This window comes from Littorina saxatilis, linkage group LG17, assembly GCF_037325665.1.
Source record: "Littorina saxatilis isolate snail1 linkage group LG17, US_GU_Lsax_2.0, whole genome shotgun sequence".
NCBI lineage: Eukaryota > Metazoa > Mollusca > Gastropoda > Littorinimorpha > Littorinidae > Littorina > Littorina saxatilis.
This window is the reverse complement of record NC_090261.1, coordinates 60,526,456-60,539,922: the sequence shown is the minus strand read 5'-3', so window position 1 is coordinate 60,539,922 and position 13,467 is coordinate 60,526,456. Positions and strand designations below refer to the sequence as shown.

The 13,467-nt window shown below is 44.4% G+C and overlaps 2 protein-coding genes across 2 annotated transcripts; both read right to left on the bottom strand.

Moving 5' to 3' along the window:
* Nucleotides 1-746: 746 nt before the first annotated feature.
* On the bottom strand, nucleotides 747-3,141 carry LOC138951938 (heat shock protein 68-like). Its single transcript, XM_070323503.1, has one exon. The coding sequence runs from the start codon at nucleotides 3,002-3,004 to the stop codon at nucleotides 1,094-1,096; it is 1,911 nt and encodes a 636-aa protein (XP_070179604.1). The 5' UTR covers nucleotides 3,005-3,141; the 3' UTR covers nucleotides 747-1,093.
* Nucleotides 3,142-8,069: 4,928 nt separating this feature from the next.
* Nucleotides 8,070-10,510, bottom strand: LOC138951937 (heat shock protein 68-like). Its single transcript, XM_070323502.1, has one exon. The coding sequence runs from the start codon at nucleotides 10,370-10,372 to the stop codon at nucleotides 8,456-8,458; it is 1,917 nt and encodes a 638-aa protein (XP_070179603.1). The 5' UTR covers nucleotides 10,373-10,510; the 3' UTR covers nucleotides 8,070-8,455.
* Nucleotides 10,511-13,467: the final 2,957 nt, after the last annotated feature.

Below are 13,467 nucleotides of genomic sequence, written 5' to 3'. Positions count from 1 at the left end.
TTGCATTTCAGCTTGGTGGCTTAAAAATTAATTAATGACTTTGGTCATTAAAAATCTGAAAATTGTAAAAAAAAAATTTCTTTTATAAAACGATCCAAATTTACGTTCATCTTATTCTCCATCATTTGCTGATTCCAAAAACATATAAATATGTTATATTTGGATTAAAAACAAGCTCTGAAAATTAAATATATAAAAATTATTATCAAACTTAAATTGTCGAAATCAATTTAAAAACACTTTCATCTTATTCCTTGTCGGTTCCTGATTCCAAAAACATATAGATATGATATGTTTGGATTAAAAACACGCTCAGAAAGTTAAAACGAAGAGAGGTACAGAAAAGCGTGCTATCGTTCTCAGCGCAACTACTACCCCGCTCTTCTTGTCAATTTCACTGCCTTTGCCGTGAGCGGTGGACTGACGATGTTACGAGTATACGGTCTTGCTGCGTTGCATTGCGTTTAGTTTCATTCTGTGAGTTCGACAGCTACTTGACTAAATGTTGTATTTTCGCCTTACGCGACTTGTATTCATATAGTGTCATGAAATTGTTTTGGGTAAAGTGTGTTGAAAGGCTTATGTATTAATGTAACAATGTGTATGAATTAAGTTTATATTCGTTTAAACACACACACACACACACACACACACACACACACACACACACACACACACACACACACACACACACACACTTCTCTCTCTCTCTCACTCTCTCTAAAACAGAGACCAAACCCAGAAAATTAATTTTTCATTGATTTTTATTGTGAAAAACTCACCGGTATTTCATTCAGTTGTGTTCACGCCATATTTTCTGCAAGTCATTTACACAAATGCTGTAAAGAGGCATTCAATTGAACTGATGAGTATTTTTCCTGAGACAGTTTGTACATTTCTCTTTGGCACACAATTATTTTTCACAATCACTGTCACACAGAAAGCTACTTAGTCTGTTAATTATGTTCGTAGCCGATGAGTATCTTTCTTGTATCTGTCCATTTATTCTCACTCATATTCACTCAGTAATTCACATCCACAATTGGAATGTTCGTTGCCTCACACTTGAACAGTCACACTTCAGATTTTATGTTTAGTCCACCTCCTCCACAGTGGGTCCTCCAGACTGTGACCCCGAGCTGTTTTGTCCTTGACCCTGTCCTTGAGCCTGGCCGTGCAGCTTGGCCATGTGAGGCGAGCAGAGCTTCTGCACCTCCTGCAGCTTGTCCTCAAACTCCTCCTTGTCGGCCAGCGAGTTGTTGTCCAGCCAGCTGAGCGCCTCGTCACACACTTTGCTGACCGCCTCTCTGTCGTCGCTGCTCAGCTTGTCTCCGGCCTCACTGACCGCCTGGCGCACGGAGAAGATGTAGGCCTCCAGCTTGTTGCGCGACTCCACACGCTGTCGCTGCTTGTCGTCCTCCTCGCGGTATTTGTCGGCCTCGTTGACCATGCGGTCGATGTCTTCCTTGCTGAGGCGACCCTTGTCGTTCTTGATGGTGATGTTGTTGGACTTGCCCGTGCTTTTGTCTTGGGCCATCACCTTCATGATGCCGTTGGCGTCGATGTCGAAGGTGACCTCGATTTGCGGCACGCCGCGGGGAGCCGGAGGGATGCCCGTCAGCTCGAATCGGCCCAGCAGGTTGTTGTCTTTGGTCATGGCGCGTTCTCCCTCGTACACCTGGATGGTGACGGCCGGCTGGTTGTCGGAGTAGGTGGTGAAGGTCTGCGACGTCTTGGTGGGGATGGTGGTGTTGCGCTCCACCAGTTTGGTCATGACGCCGCCAGCCGTCTCGATGCCCAGCGACAACGGCGCCACGTCCACCAGCAAGACGTCCTTGATGGCCTCACTGGTGTCCCCGCTCAACACGGCGGCCTGCACGGCAGCTCCGTAGGCCACGGCCTCGTCAGGGTGGATGGACTTGTTCAGCTCCTTGCCGCCCATGAACTCCTGCAGCATCTTCTTGATTCGGGGGATGCGCGTGGAGCCTCCCACCAGCACCACCTCGTGGATCTGTCGCTTGTCCATCTTGGCGTCCCTCAGGGCCTTCTCCACGGGCTCCAGGGTGTGACGGAACAGGTCTGAGCACAGCTCCTCGAAGCGCGCCCTGGTGATGCGGGTGTAGAAGTCGACGCCTTCGTACAGAGAGTCAATCTCCACGCTGGCCTCAGCGCTGCTGGACAGGGTGCGCTTGGCTCGTTCACACGCTGTGCGCAGACGTCGCAGAGCTCGGGGGCTGCCGCTCAGGTCTTTCTTGTACTTGCGCTTGAACTCCTGGCAGAAGTGATCCACCAGGCGACTGTCAAAGTCCTCGCCACCCAGGTGCGTGTCTCCCGCTGTCGACTTGACCTCGAAGAGTGAGCCTTCCGAAATGGTCAGGATGGACACGTCGAAGGTGCCGCCCCCCAGGTCAAAGATGAGGATGTTTTTCTCGCCGGCCACGTTCTTGTCCAGTCCGTATGCCAGGGCGGCCGCTGTGGGTTCGTTTATAATGCGCAGAACATTCAAGCCGGCGATGGCGCCCGCGTCTTTGGTGGCCTGTCTCTGCGAGTCGTTGAAGTAGGCCGGCACGGTGATGACGGCGTCTTTGACTTTCTGGCCCAGAAAGGCCTCTGCCGTCTCCTTCATCTTGACCAGCACCATGGAGCTGACCTCTTCCGGTGCCATCGTCTTGTTCTCGCCCTTGTACTCCACCTGCACCTTGGGTTTGCCGCCGTCGTTGACCACCTTGAAGGGCCAGTGCTTCATGTCCTTCTGAACACTGTCGTCCGTGAAGCGGCGACCGATCAGTCGCTTGGCGTCGAACACCGTGTTCTCGGGGTTCATGGCCGCCTGGTTCTTGGCCGCGTCGCCCACCAGGCGTTCTGAGTCGGTGAAGGCCACGTAGCTGGGGGTGGTTCTCTGCCCTTGATCGTTGGCGATGATCTCCACCTGGCCCTGACGGAACACGCCCACACAGGAGTAGGTTGTTCCCAAGTCAATACCGATAGCTGGTGCTTTTCCCATTATCACGTTCTCTGGTATCGTAGTGTAATGTCAAAAATCTCTTTCCACGTAGGAAATGTTGTGAAGTATTCACTTCGCTTTAGTTTGTACTTGTAGTCGTTCGTTGCTTTGTTTCTTCTCATGCCTACTCTCAGCGTTGCGCCGCCTTATGTACTGCTGCTCCGAAGGTTCGGGAATCCCACAGAAGGCGGCTTATCGATCGAGAACTAAAATAAGATGTGTTCGGGAATGCCCAGAACTGTCCTTGTCTCTGATTGGTTGCCGCCATTGGCATGGATCCATAATGAGGTCATGTTTACAGCGAAGCTTGGCTGTGAACGCTAGCCTCTCGACAGTTCTCGAACTTTCAGGAGATATTCGTTGATGTTTGTTTCTAAAAGAGTCAAATACACGAATAGGCGACAGGGTGCAACCTACGATCGTACTATAGAAAGGTCCCCTTTTACAGTACGGCGTATTTTCTGGTCAAAAGAATTGCCACGGATTGAACATAATACTCATTGTTCGTTCTAGACACAGCTGAGCGTTTGGTGAAAACTTGGCTTTACCTACTTTTTCAATACACTGTATTCTAACTACGATCTTGGTCAAAATAATTAAACATGCTAATTTTTACCTCCATTTCCTTTCACTTATAAACCATCATATAAATCACCACATACCCGTCAGTCAATGCTCGGCCTACATGCGCTAAGAACGTTCTTTCGCTTTACTTGGACACATAGCATGTTCCGACTAACTCGGCGCTTTCCTTGTTGAAAATGGAATTTATATGTTGAATTAATTTCGTACAAAATCGCACATGTGTCCATGCTCATTATTATGTTGTACATGCTTAGTACAAACCGTTTATTCCGTGTCATCGCAAGGCCAATTTGATTAAAGCTACTTAGTAAAAAGCTACGTGTAGCACTTGGCAGTGTTTTTGTACACTAATTTCAGAACAAACACCTTGAATCTACATGTTAACTAATTTTGATCTGAGAAGAAATTACGGTGGGATCAAATATCAGTTTATTTCTGATTCTGTCAGAGAGCAGAATATCGAATTCCAACTATACACAATAAACAGTATGTGACCTTTATTCAGCTCAACAGCTCATGATGGAATTTAATTGTTTATTTATTTATTTGTTTAATTATTTATTTGTTTATTTATTTATTTATTTTATTTATTGATCTATTTATTTATTTATTTATTTTATATTCATTTATTTTCATTTATTCATTCATTTGATTATTTGATTATTAAGTAGATTATTTATTATTTTTAGTATCTATTTATTCATTCATTATATTTACTGATTCAAGTAGTTATTCATTCATTCATTTATTCATTGATGTTTTTTTTAAATTTTTAATTTTATTTACTAATTTATTTTTTATTCACTCATTTATTACATTTAGTCAAGTTTTGACTAAATGTTTTAACATAGAGGGGGAATCGAGACGAGGGTCATGGTGTATGTGTGTATGTGTGCATGTGTGTATGTGTGTGTGTGTGTGCGTGTGTGTGTGTAGAGCGATTCAGAGTAAACTACTAGACCGATCTTTATGAAATTTGACATGAGAGTTCCTGGGTATGATATCCCCGGATTTTTTTGATTTTTTTCGATAAATGTCTTTGATGACGTCATATCCGGCTTTTTGTAAAAGTTGAGGCGGCCCTGTCACACCCTCATTTTTCAATCAAATTGATTGAAATTTTGGCCAAGCAATTTTCGACGAAGGCCGGACTTCGGTATTGCATTTCAGCTTGGTGGCTTAAAAATTAATTAATGACTTTGGTCATTAAAAATCTGAAAATTGTAAAAAAAAACATTTTTTTATAAAACGATCCAAATTTACGTTCATCTTATTCTTCATCATTTTCTGATTCCAAAAACATATAAATATGTTATATTTGGATTAAAAACAAGCTCTGAAAATTAAAACAATTAAAAAATTTGATCAAAATTAAATTTTCGAAATCAATTTAAAAACACTTTCATCTTATTCCTCGTCGGTTCCTGATTCCAAAAACATGTAGATATGATATGTTTGGATTAAAAACACGCTCAGAAAGTTAAAACGAAGAGAGGTACAGTAAAGCGTGCTATGAAGCACAGCGCAACCGCTACCGCGCCAAACAGGCTCGTCACTTTCACTGCCTTTTGCACTAGCGGCGGACTACGTTCAATTTCATTCTGTGAGTTCCACAGCTTGACTAAATGTAGTAATTTCGCCTTACGCGACTTGTTTGTGTATACTACCATGTAAAACACCATAGATCTGACCAGGCTTTTACATTGCATACGAGCATCCTCCCACTTGAAATCATACCAAAATATTGTCTACAGTGTGGCTGCTTCCCGGACAAAGTGGGGAGTCACGTGCACTTTCTGCTGAATTAATTTTGCTTTACTGAATAGGCGTGAATTACAAAGTAATTTAAAAAACACATTCCCACTCTGCACCGAGAAAGTCTTTAGGTAGTAGACTTTTGGTATGTGTCAACCTGGAAGGAATGTATTCTGATCTTGTTATAGTCACACAGTAGAGTAATCAATGAATGATTGTTTGAATGAATCCATTCATATAATTATCAATCCACCTACACAGAATAATGTATGTTCAATTTGCATTATTTAAAAAAAATATTTATTGGGGAATAAGTTTATGTTTATTTTATTTCCTATCAAACTTCTCGCTCACACGAAGTAAATGAATGTATTCATATATAGACAATGCATATTCTCTTCAAGTTTATCTTTATTAAATTTCAGTCAGTTATTGAATCAATATATTAATACATCGGACCATCAATGTCTATATTTCCACAAACCTTGCAGCAAAGTTGGGGTTGTTGCTACTTTTCCTTTGTTAGGGTTTATTATTACAATCCTTCTATGAGGGATTGTTGCTGTTGCGTCTATTGCAAACACACTGAAAATATGTGTTTTACTGTCGGAATTGGTACCAAGTGCACGAACACATGTACAGACCGTTGACAATACTTTTTCATGCTTTCTTGGGACAAAAATGACTCTCCCCCCCCCCCCCGCCTCCAGCATACCACCACTCCCCCCCCCCCCCCTTCCAAGCAAACAAAACAAAACACTCTAGGTGAGATGGTGAATGAGGTACTCATACCCGCGGGCCTAGTATATAATGACACCTAAAACAAGTGTGGGACAAACTGAATCAGTAGAGTTGATTTACCTCGCCAGCGTTTTGCAAGATTGTGAGATATGTTCATTATCTGCATCTTAAGTGTTTGTCTGTCTGTCTGTCTGTCTAGGCTTGCTTAAAAGACCTCTCGAAAGACCGTAAATGTATTATTATTATTATGGGGAGCTTATATAGCGCGAACTACAACATATTAATTTCTACCGTTTGAAATGGAAATTTTTTACAGACAGACAGACAAACAGACATTTTTTACACACAATATATAACACATTCACCTTTCACGGCCTATTATTCCAAGTCAAACGGGTATTTGGTGGACATTTTTTGTTATCTATGCCTATACAATTTTGCCAGGAAAGATCCTTTTGTCAATCGTGGGATCTTTAACGTGCACACCCCAATGTAGTGTACACGAAGGGACCTCGGTTTTTCCGTCTCATCCGAAAGACTAGCACTTGAACCCACCACCTAGGTTAGGAAAGGGGGGAGAAAATTGCGGCCTGACCCAGGGTCGAACACGCAACCTCTCGCTTCCGAGCGCAAGTGCGTTACCACTCGGCCACCCAGTCCTATGTCAAATGTAACGTATTGTTTTGTCATAAATTAATCGTTCCAATCACCTACCATTCTAGTTGTTCTGGAATCTAAATTTTGGAACGATAGCAGTCTCTCTGTTTTGGTATTTTTGAATCAGTTGATATAATTATTCACTTTAGATTATCTGTTGTATACAAGCCTTCAAACCAAGTTCGTCATTCAGCCAAACACGACCGTTAACATGGCTCACTTGAATTTTACTTCGTGCGCCTTTTTCGTGAAGTGTCATCCAGTTTTCCAAGTGTTTCGAATGCCGCATCCCTGTGCGTTATCCGAAGGCGAAAAGTGTCAATGATTCCCGTATGTAGTCTATTATTTTCTGTAACTAACCTTTTTAATCGGTGAATTGAGTACTCAGCCTCAATAACGTCTGTTAAATCATTTCTGTATTGGTCTTGTAGAAAGGTATGGGTGGGTGTGTAGATTTTTTTTTAAATTTAATTTTTTATATTTTGTAATCCTGCTTATCTTTATAGTTTTTCTCTGATTAGGGAATGTAGATTCTTGGAATAACCTTTCCCGCCATTCTGTTTCTTCTCTGTGGCAAAATCAAAGAGAATGCGAAAACGAGAATACAATTGCATTGAATTATTACAGTGGTAACTTGTCAACGCTGAGACAAATACTTTCTTTAATGTATATAATAATAATAATAATACAAGAATTTATAACGCGCAGATATCTCACCACAAGGCAACTCAAGGCGCACGTATATTTGCTAGAGAAGAAGTAAGGTAAACTGGAATGGGTATGAGAATTAGTTTGTTTTCAAAATCAGTGCTGAGAGAATGTCAAAGAAAGTACAGAATTATACCAGTGTTCGTTTGCCCGTTTGCTAGTTAGTCTCTTCGTTCGTTCGTTCGTTTCTTTGCTTGTTATTTGGTAATAGGTGTTTTCTGCTGTTGATGTGTTAGTGCATATTTTGTGGTCTTCGGCTGTTTATCTTTTGAAAACAACTGTGACATTTGTTTTTTTGTATTTTGGTGAGGCTTTATTTTGTGTGTGTGTGTGTGTGTGTGTGTGTGTGTGTGTGTGTGTGTGTGTGTGTGACATTTTAGTCTTTAAATGTCCATCATTTCACACACACACACACACACACACACACACACACACACACACACACACACACGAGTTCAAAACGAAAGCAGGAGAGAGAGAGAGAGAGAGAGAGAGAGAGAGAGAGAGAGAGAGAGAGAGACAGACAGACAGACAGACAGACAGACAGACAGACAGACAGAGAGACAGAGAGACAGAGAGACAGAGAGAGAGGATACACAAATAAGACGAATACTCAGGATTACATTTTGTTTGGTATTTTATTTACCAAACCTCTTCAACATCAGTTTATCACAGCACTTTAACATTTACATATTTGGTGAACGCAAAGAGGTAGACTGAACGAGATCTTTGTTGTCCTAATGAATTAATATCACAGTGTAAGTCTTTGAGTCCTTTGTTCATTTGCGCACAGAATTCATTCTCACAATGATCCGATATCTTCCACAACATTCAGCTTTTCATCCATTCGTCAATCTTGGCAATTCACTTGAGCGTTTTTCTTCTTAATACTGTCTTGTTTACCTCCACTGTCATGTCATTCTCATTCTTTTCACTCATTCTTTCATGTTTAACTTGTGCTTTTTTTTCACACTATCAGTCACACTTCAGTTGCTGGCTCTAAGTTCAGTCCACCTCCTCCACAGTTGGTCCTCCGGCCTGACCGGCAGACTGTGACCCCGAGCTGTTCTGTCCTTGACCTTGGCCCTGGCCGTGCAGCTTGGCCATGTGAGGCGAGCAGAGCTTCTGCACCTCCTGCAGCTTGTCCTCAAACTCCTCCTTGTCGGCCAGCGAGTTGCTGTCCAGCCAGCTGAGCGCCTCGTCACACAATTTGCTGACCGCCTCTCTGTCGTCGCTGCTCAGCTTGTCTCCGGCCTCACTGACCGCCTGGCGCACGGAGAAGATGTAGGCCTCCAGCTTGTTGCGCGACTCCACACGCTGTCGCTGCTTGTCGTCCTCCTCGCGGTATTTGTCGGCCTCGTTGACCATGCGGTCGATGTCTTCCTTGCTGAGGCGGCCCTTGTCGTTCTTGATGGTGATGTTGTTGGACTTGCCCGTGCTCTTGTCCTGGGCCATCACCTTCATGATGCCGTTGGCGTCAATGTCGAAGGTGACCTCGATCTGCGGCACGCCGCGGGGAGCCGGAGGGATGCCCGTCAGCTCGAATCGGCCAAGCAGGTTGTTGTCTTTGGTCATGGCACGTTCTCCCTCGTACACTTGGATGGTGACGGCCGGCTGGTTGTCGGCGTAGGTGGTGAAGGTCTGCGACGTCTTGGTGGGGATGGTGGTATTGCGCTCCACCAGTTTGGTCATGACGCCGCCAGCCGTTTCGATGCCCAGCGACAGCGGCGCCACGTCCACCAGCAAGACGTCCTTGATGGCCTCACTGGTGTCCCCGCTCAACACGGCGGCCTGCACGGCAGCTCCGTAGGCCACGGCCTCGTCAGGGTGGATGGACTTGTTCAGCTCCTTGCCGCCCATGAACTCCTGCAGCATCTTCTGGATTCGGGGGATGCGCGTGGAGCCTCCCACCAGCACCACCTCGTGGATCTGTCGCTTGTCCATCTTGGCGTCCCTCAGGGCCTTCTCCACGGGCTCCAGGGTGTGACGGAACAGGTCTGAGCACAGCTCCTCGAAGCGCGCCCTGGTGATGCGGGTGTAGAAGTCCACGCCTTCGTACAGAGAGTCAATCTCCACGCTGGCCTCGGCGCTGCTGGACAGGGTGCGCTTTGCTCGTTCACACGCTGTGCGCAGACGTCGCAGAGCTCGGGGGCTGCCGCTCAGGTCTTTCTTGTACTTGCGCTTGAACTCCTGGCAGAAGTGATCCACCAGGCGACTGTCAAAGTCCTCGCCACCCAGGTGCGTGTCTCCCGCTGTCGACTTGACCTCGAAGAGTGAGCCTTCCGAGATGGTCAGGATGGACACGTCGAAGGTGCCGCCGCCTAGGTCAAAGATGAGGATGTTTTTCTCGCCGGCCACGTTCTTGTCCAGTCCGTAGGCCAGGGCGGCCGCTGTGGGTTCGTTGATGATACGCAGCACGTTCAGCCCGGCGATGGCGCCCGCGTCTTTGGTGGCCTGTCTCTGCGAGTCGTTGAAGTAGGCCGGCACGGTGATGACGGCGTCTTTGACTTTCTGGCCCAGAAAGGCCTCTGCCGTCTCCTTCATCTTGACCAGCACCATGGAGCTGACCTCTTCCGGTGCCATCGTCTTGTTCTCGCCTTTGTACTCCACCTGCACCTTGGGCTTGCCGCCGTCGTCGACCACCTTGAAGGGCCAGTGCTTCATGTCCTTCTGAACACTGTTGTCCGTGAAGCGGCGACCGATCAGTCGCTTGGCGTCGAACACTGTGTTCTCGGGGTTCATGGCCGCCTGGTTCTTGGCCGCGTCGCCCACCAGGCGTTCAGAGTCGGTGAAGGCCACGTAGCTGGGGGTGGTTCTCTGCCCTTGGTCGTTGGCGATGATCTCCACCTGGCCTTGACGGAACACGCCCACACAGGAGTAGGTGGTTCCCAAGTCAATACCGATAGCTGGTGCTTTTCCCATTTTCACGTTCTCTGGTATTATTGTAGTGTCAATAATGTCAAAAGTCTTTTCCACGTAGGAAATGTTGTGAAGTATTCACTTCGCTTTAGTTTGTACTTGTAGTCGTTCGTTGCTTCGTTTCTTCTCATGCCTGCTCTCAGCGTTGCGCCGCCTTATATACTGCTGCTCCGAAGGTTCGGGAATCCTTCAGAAGGCGGCCTGTGGATCGAGAACAAGAAAAAGACGTGTTCGGGAATGCCCTGAGCCGTCCTTGTCTCTGATTGGTTGCTCCCAGTGGCATGCATCCATAATGGGATCATGTTTTGAGCACATCGACAGCTCTCGAAGTTTCGTTAGAGTTTTATTCATGTTTGTTTTCTAAATACATGAAAAGGTGGCAGAGTGCGGACAGCGACCGAAGAAGGCACCCGAACAATTCCCCTTTGACAGTTCGGTGTACTTTTCTGGTAAAAAAACCGGAATAAACATGATACTCAATATTGTGCGTGGTAGCCTGGAACTGGCAGGGCTGAGCATTTAGTGAAACGCTCGCTTGACCTACTTTAGCAATTCAATATTTTAACATAAACCTTGGCCATCTTTTAGCGTGTTCAGTTTTGCAAAGCCTCTCACTTTCTTTCTTCTCATGCAAACCATCGTGCAAACCACCACATATTTGTCTTGGATACTTACACTAAAGGCATGTGTTTACTTGGCTTGGACACATGGGCCAACTGAATATCAACAAACTCGCGGCTTTCCATGGCTCTGCATGCTTCACACACAAGGTTTATTCTGTGGCATTGCAAGACCAATTTTAAGCTATTTCAAAAGTTGCTTTATATAGCACCAACCAGTACTTTTCTAAAATTACTTATACATTACTTATACATTTCAAGGCACACTATCACGGGGGGCGGGGGGGGGGTGTAAATGTGACGAGAATATAAACATGTAAAGCCGAGCGGTCTTAGCTTCACATTAACTCTAACTGTCTGTGTCTGTGTCTTAGATGTTATACGTGTTTGAAGGTCATTTGTCAGGATGGCAATCACACGACAGGACAAACAGACACACAGAATATAAACTCAAGAAGAGGCAGGTAAAGTTCAAAATTGTATTGAATCAAAACAAATCATAAAAACAACTCAATACAAGGCGTAGTTCTTTTCAGAAAATATATCTGTACATTGGTTCACTCTATTCCTGTAATTTTCCTACTACTCGAAAAATATTTTAAGTCCTAAAATGGCTGAAAAATTGGGCATGACCCGTAGGTACCCTTAGCAAAATACGCTACTGAAAGCAATATCCTATGTCCTAAAATGGCTGAAAATTTGGGCAGAGGTTCGGGGCCTGGATAAAAATAAAGTAAAAGAGTAAAGCGACGCCACTTTACTCGCCGTGTGGTAACCTGGGACTGCGGAACGTTTTTTGTTAACCCTGTCAGTTCAGTCCACAGGGCGGAGTCCGGTATACCATTTAGACACTTAAGCCAGGTTGGTTGCCAAAACTCCGGAGGACAATTTAGAGATGACAACAAATACTTCTCAGTACTCAGGTTTGGACTCATCCACAACCATTCCCACCGAAGCAATGCTGTAACCCTAAGTGGTGGTGGGGAGTCCGGTATACCATTTAGACACTTAAGCCAGGTTGGTTGCCAAGACTCCCGCCGAACCTTGAAAACTAGCAGCTTATATACCTTCCACGACTGTCCCTGACGTCAGTCCACGTGCAAAAACAAATTCGTGGCAAGTGACAGGAGCGTGACTTTGGGTTCACAACCCCGCCAGTTTAGTCGGCGTGATCGTGTCAACGTCATAGAACAAAATGGGGAGGAAGGGGGGGGGGGGGGGGGTAGAGTCTCGAGGCTGCTGTCAGCTTCCATAGAAGCTACAGTTAAAATCCCTCAAACATACACAAAAACTCCTGTATTAAGAAAACTACATCAAAAACGCTATAAAGATATACATCAATAAAATGGAAATTCTTCGACGCATCATTTGATACCAAACACTCATCGGTTATCAACACTGTGAACAAAGTGCAAAACCTCTGACTATTACCTCGCAAAATAGTCATGTTACACCAAACACTGTATGCAGTTACAAGTTAACCACAATCAAACACAGTGTATATTGAACAGGCTTCTCATATGTAGATGATAAACATAAAATCTACATTCTACTAAACAAATGAATACAGAATACATATTTATATAGAATACATAGGTAAAAGAAAGAATGATATAAAAGCTACAGAAAAGAAAAGAGAGAGAGAGTAGAGAGAGTGTGTCTGTATGTGTATGTGTGTCTATGTATGTGTGTTCGTCTGTGTGTAACAAGTATTATCATAGACCTGTATTAGAAATAAAGAATCAGGTCAAAAAGGAAAGGGGGTTGGGAAGGGAGGTGAATATAGCAAAACAATGCCCTCAGTCGTTAACGGCCCACGTGCATAAACATTCGTGACAGGAGAAACGACCTAGGGGTCATATCCCGTCAGTTCTGTCGGCGCCATCGTGTCAAAACCAATTAACCAATTAATTCTACCGCAAGAGAACAATAGAAAACGGGACCGTATCATACCTATTTCCAAACATTTACTAAACAAAAGAACAAATATGATTTTAGAGTGTGAATCTTAATTCCACACAGTTTCAATACTAACCTAGATAATATATTCTGCTCTCTACATTTTCTCTTCTTCTTCACTCCATATACTTTAAGAAGAAAATTACATATGGAGAAAAGACAAAAATATTCCTGTAGTCGCTTTTCTCCACAATGCCCCCCTCCACAAAAACAGTTTGCCCTCAAACTGAAAATGACCGAGGGTATTGAAACTTCTCCAAGCAGAAAAGTACTCATCCTTTTACAAAAAGCAAAAAATCCTTTTTACATAAAACCAGTGAAACACCCATACCTTTTTCTTCTGACACCAAATGTAAAAAAACGAGCGGAAGGATAAGATTTGCGTTAGAAACACCATTTGTAACGCCGAACCAACAACCTCTGTCCGTTCTTATTGGATTCCAACTCAAAAATAGTGAATTTGGCCCAAACCAAATAAAAGCACCTCTCTCAGCTTCTCAGTTCTATTATCATTATAAA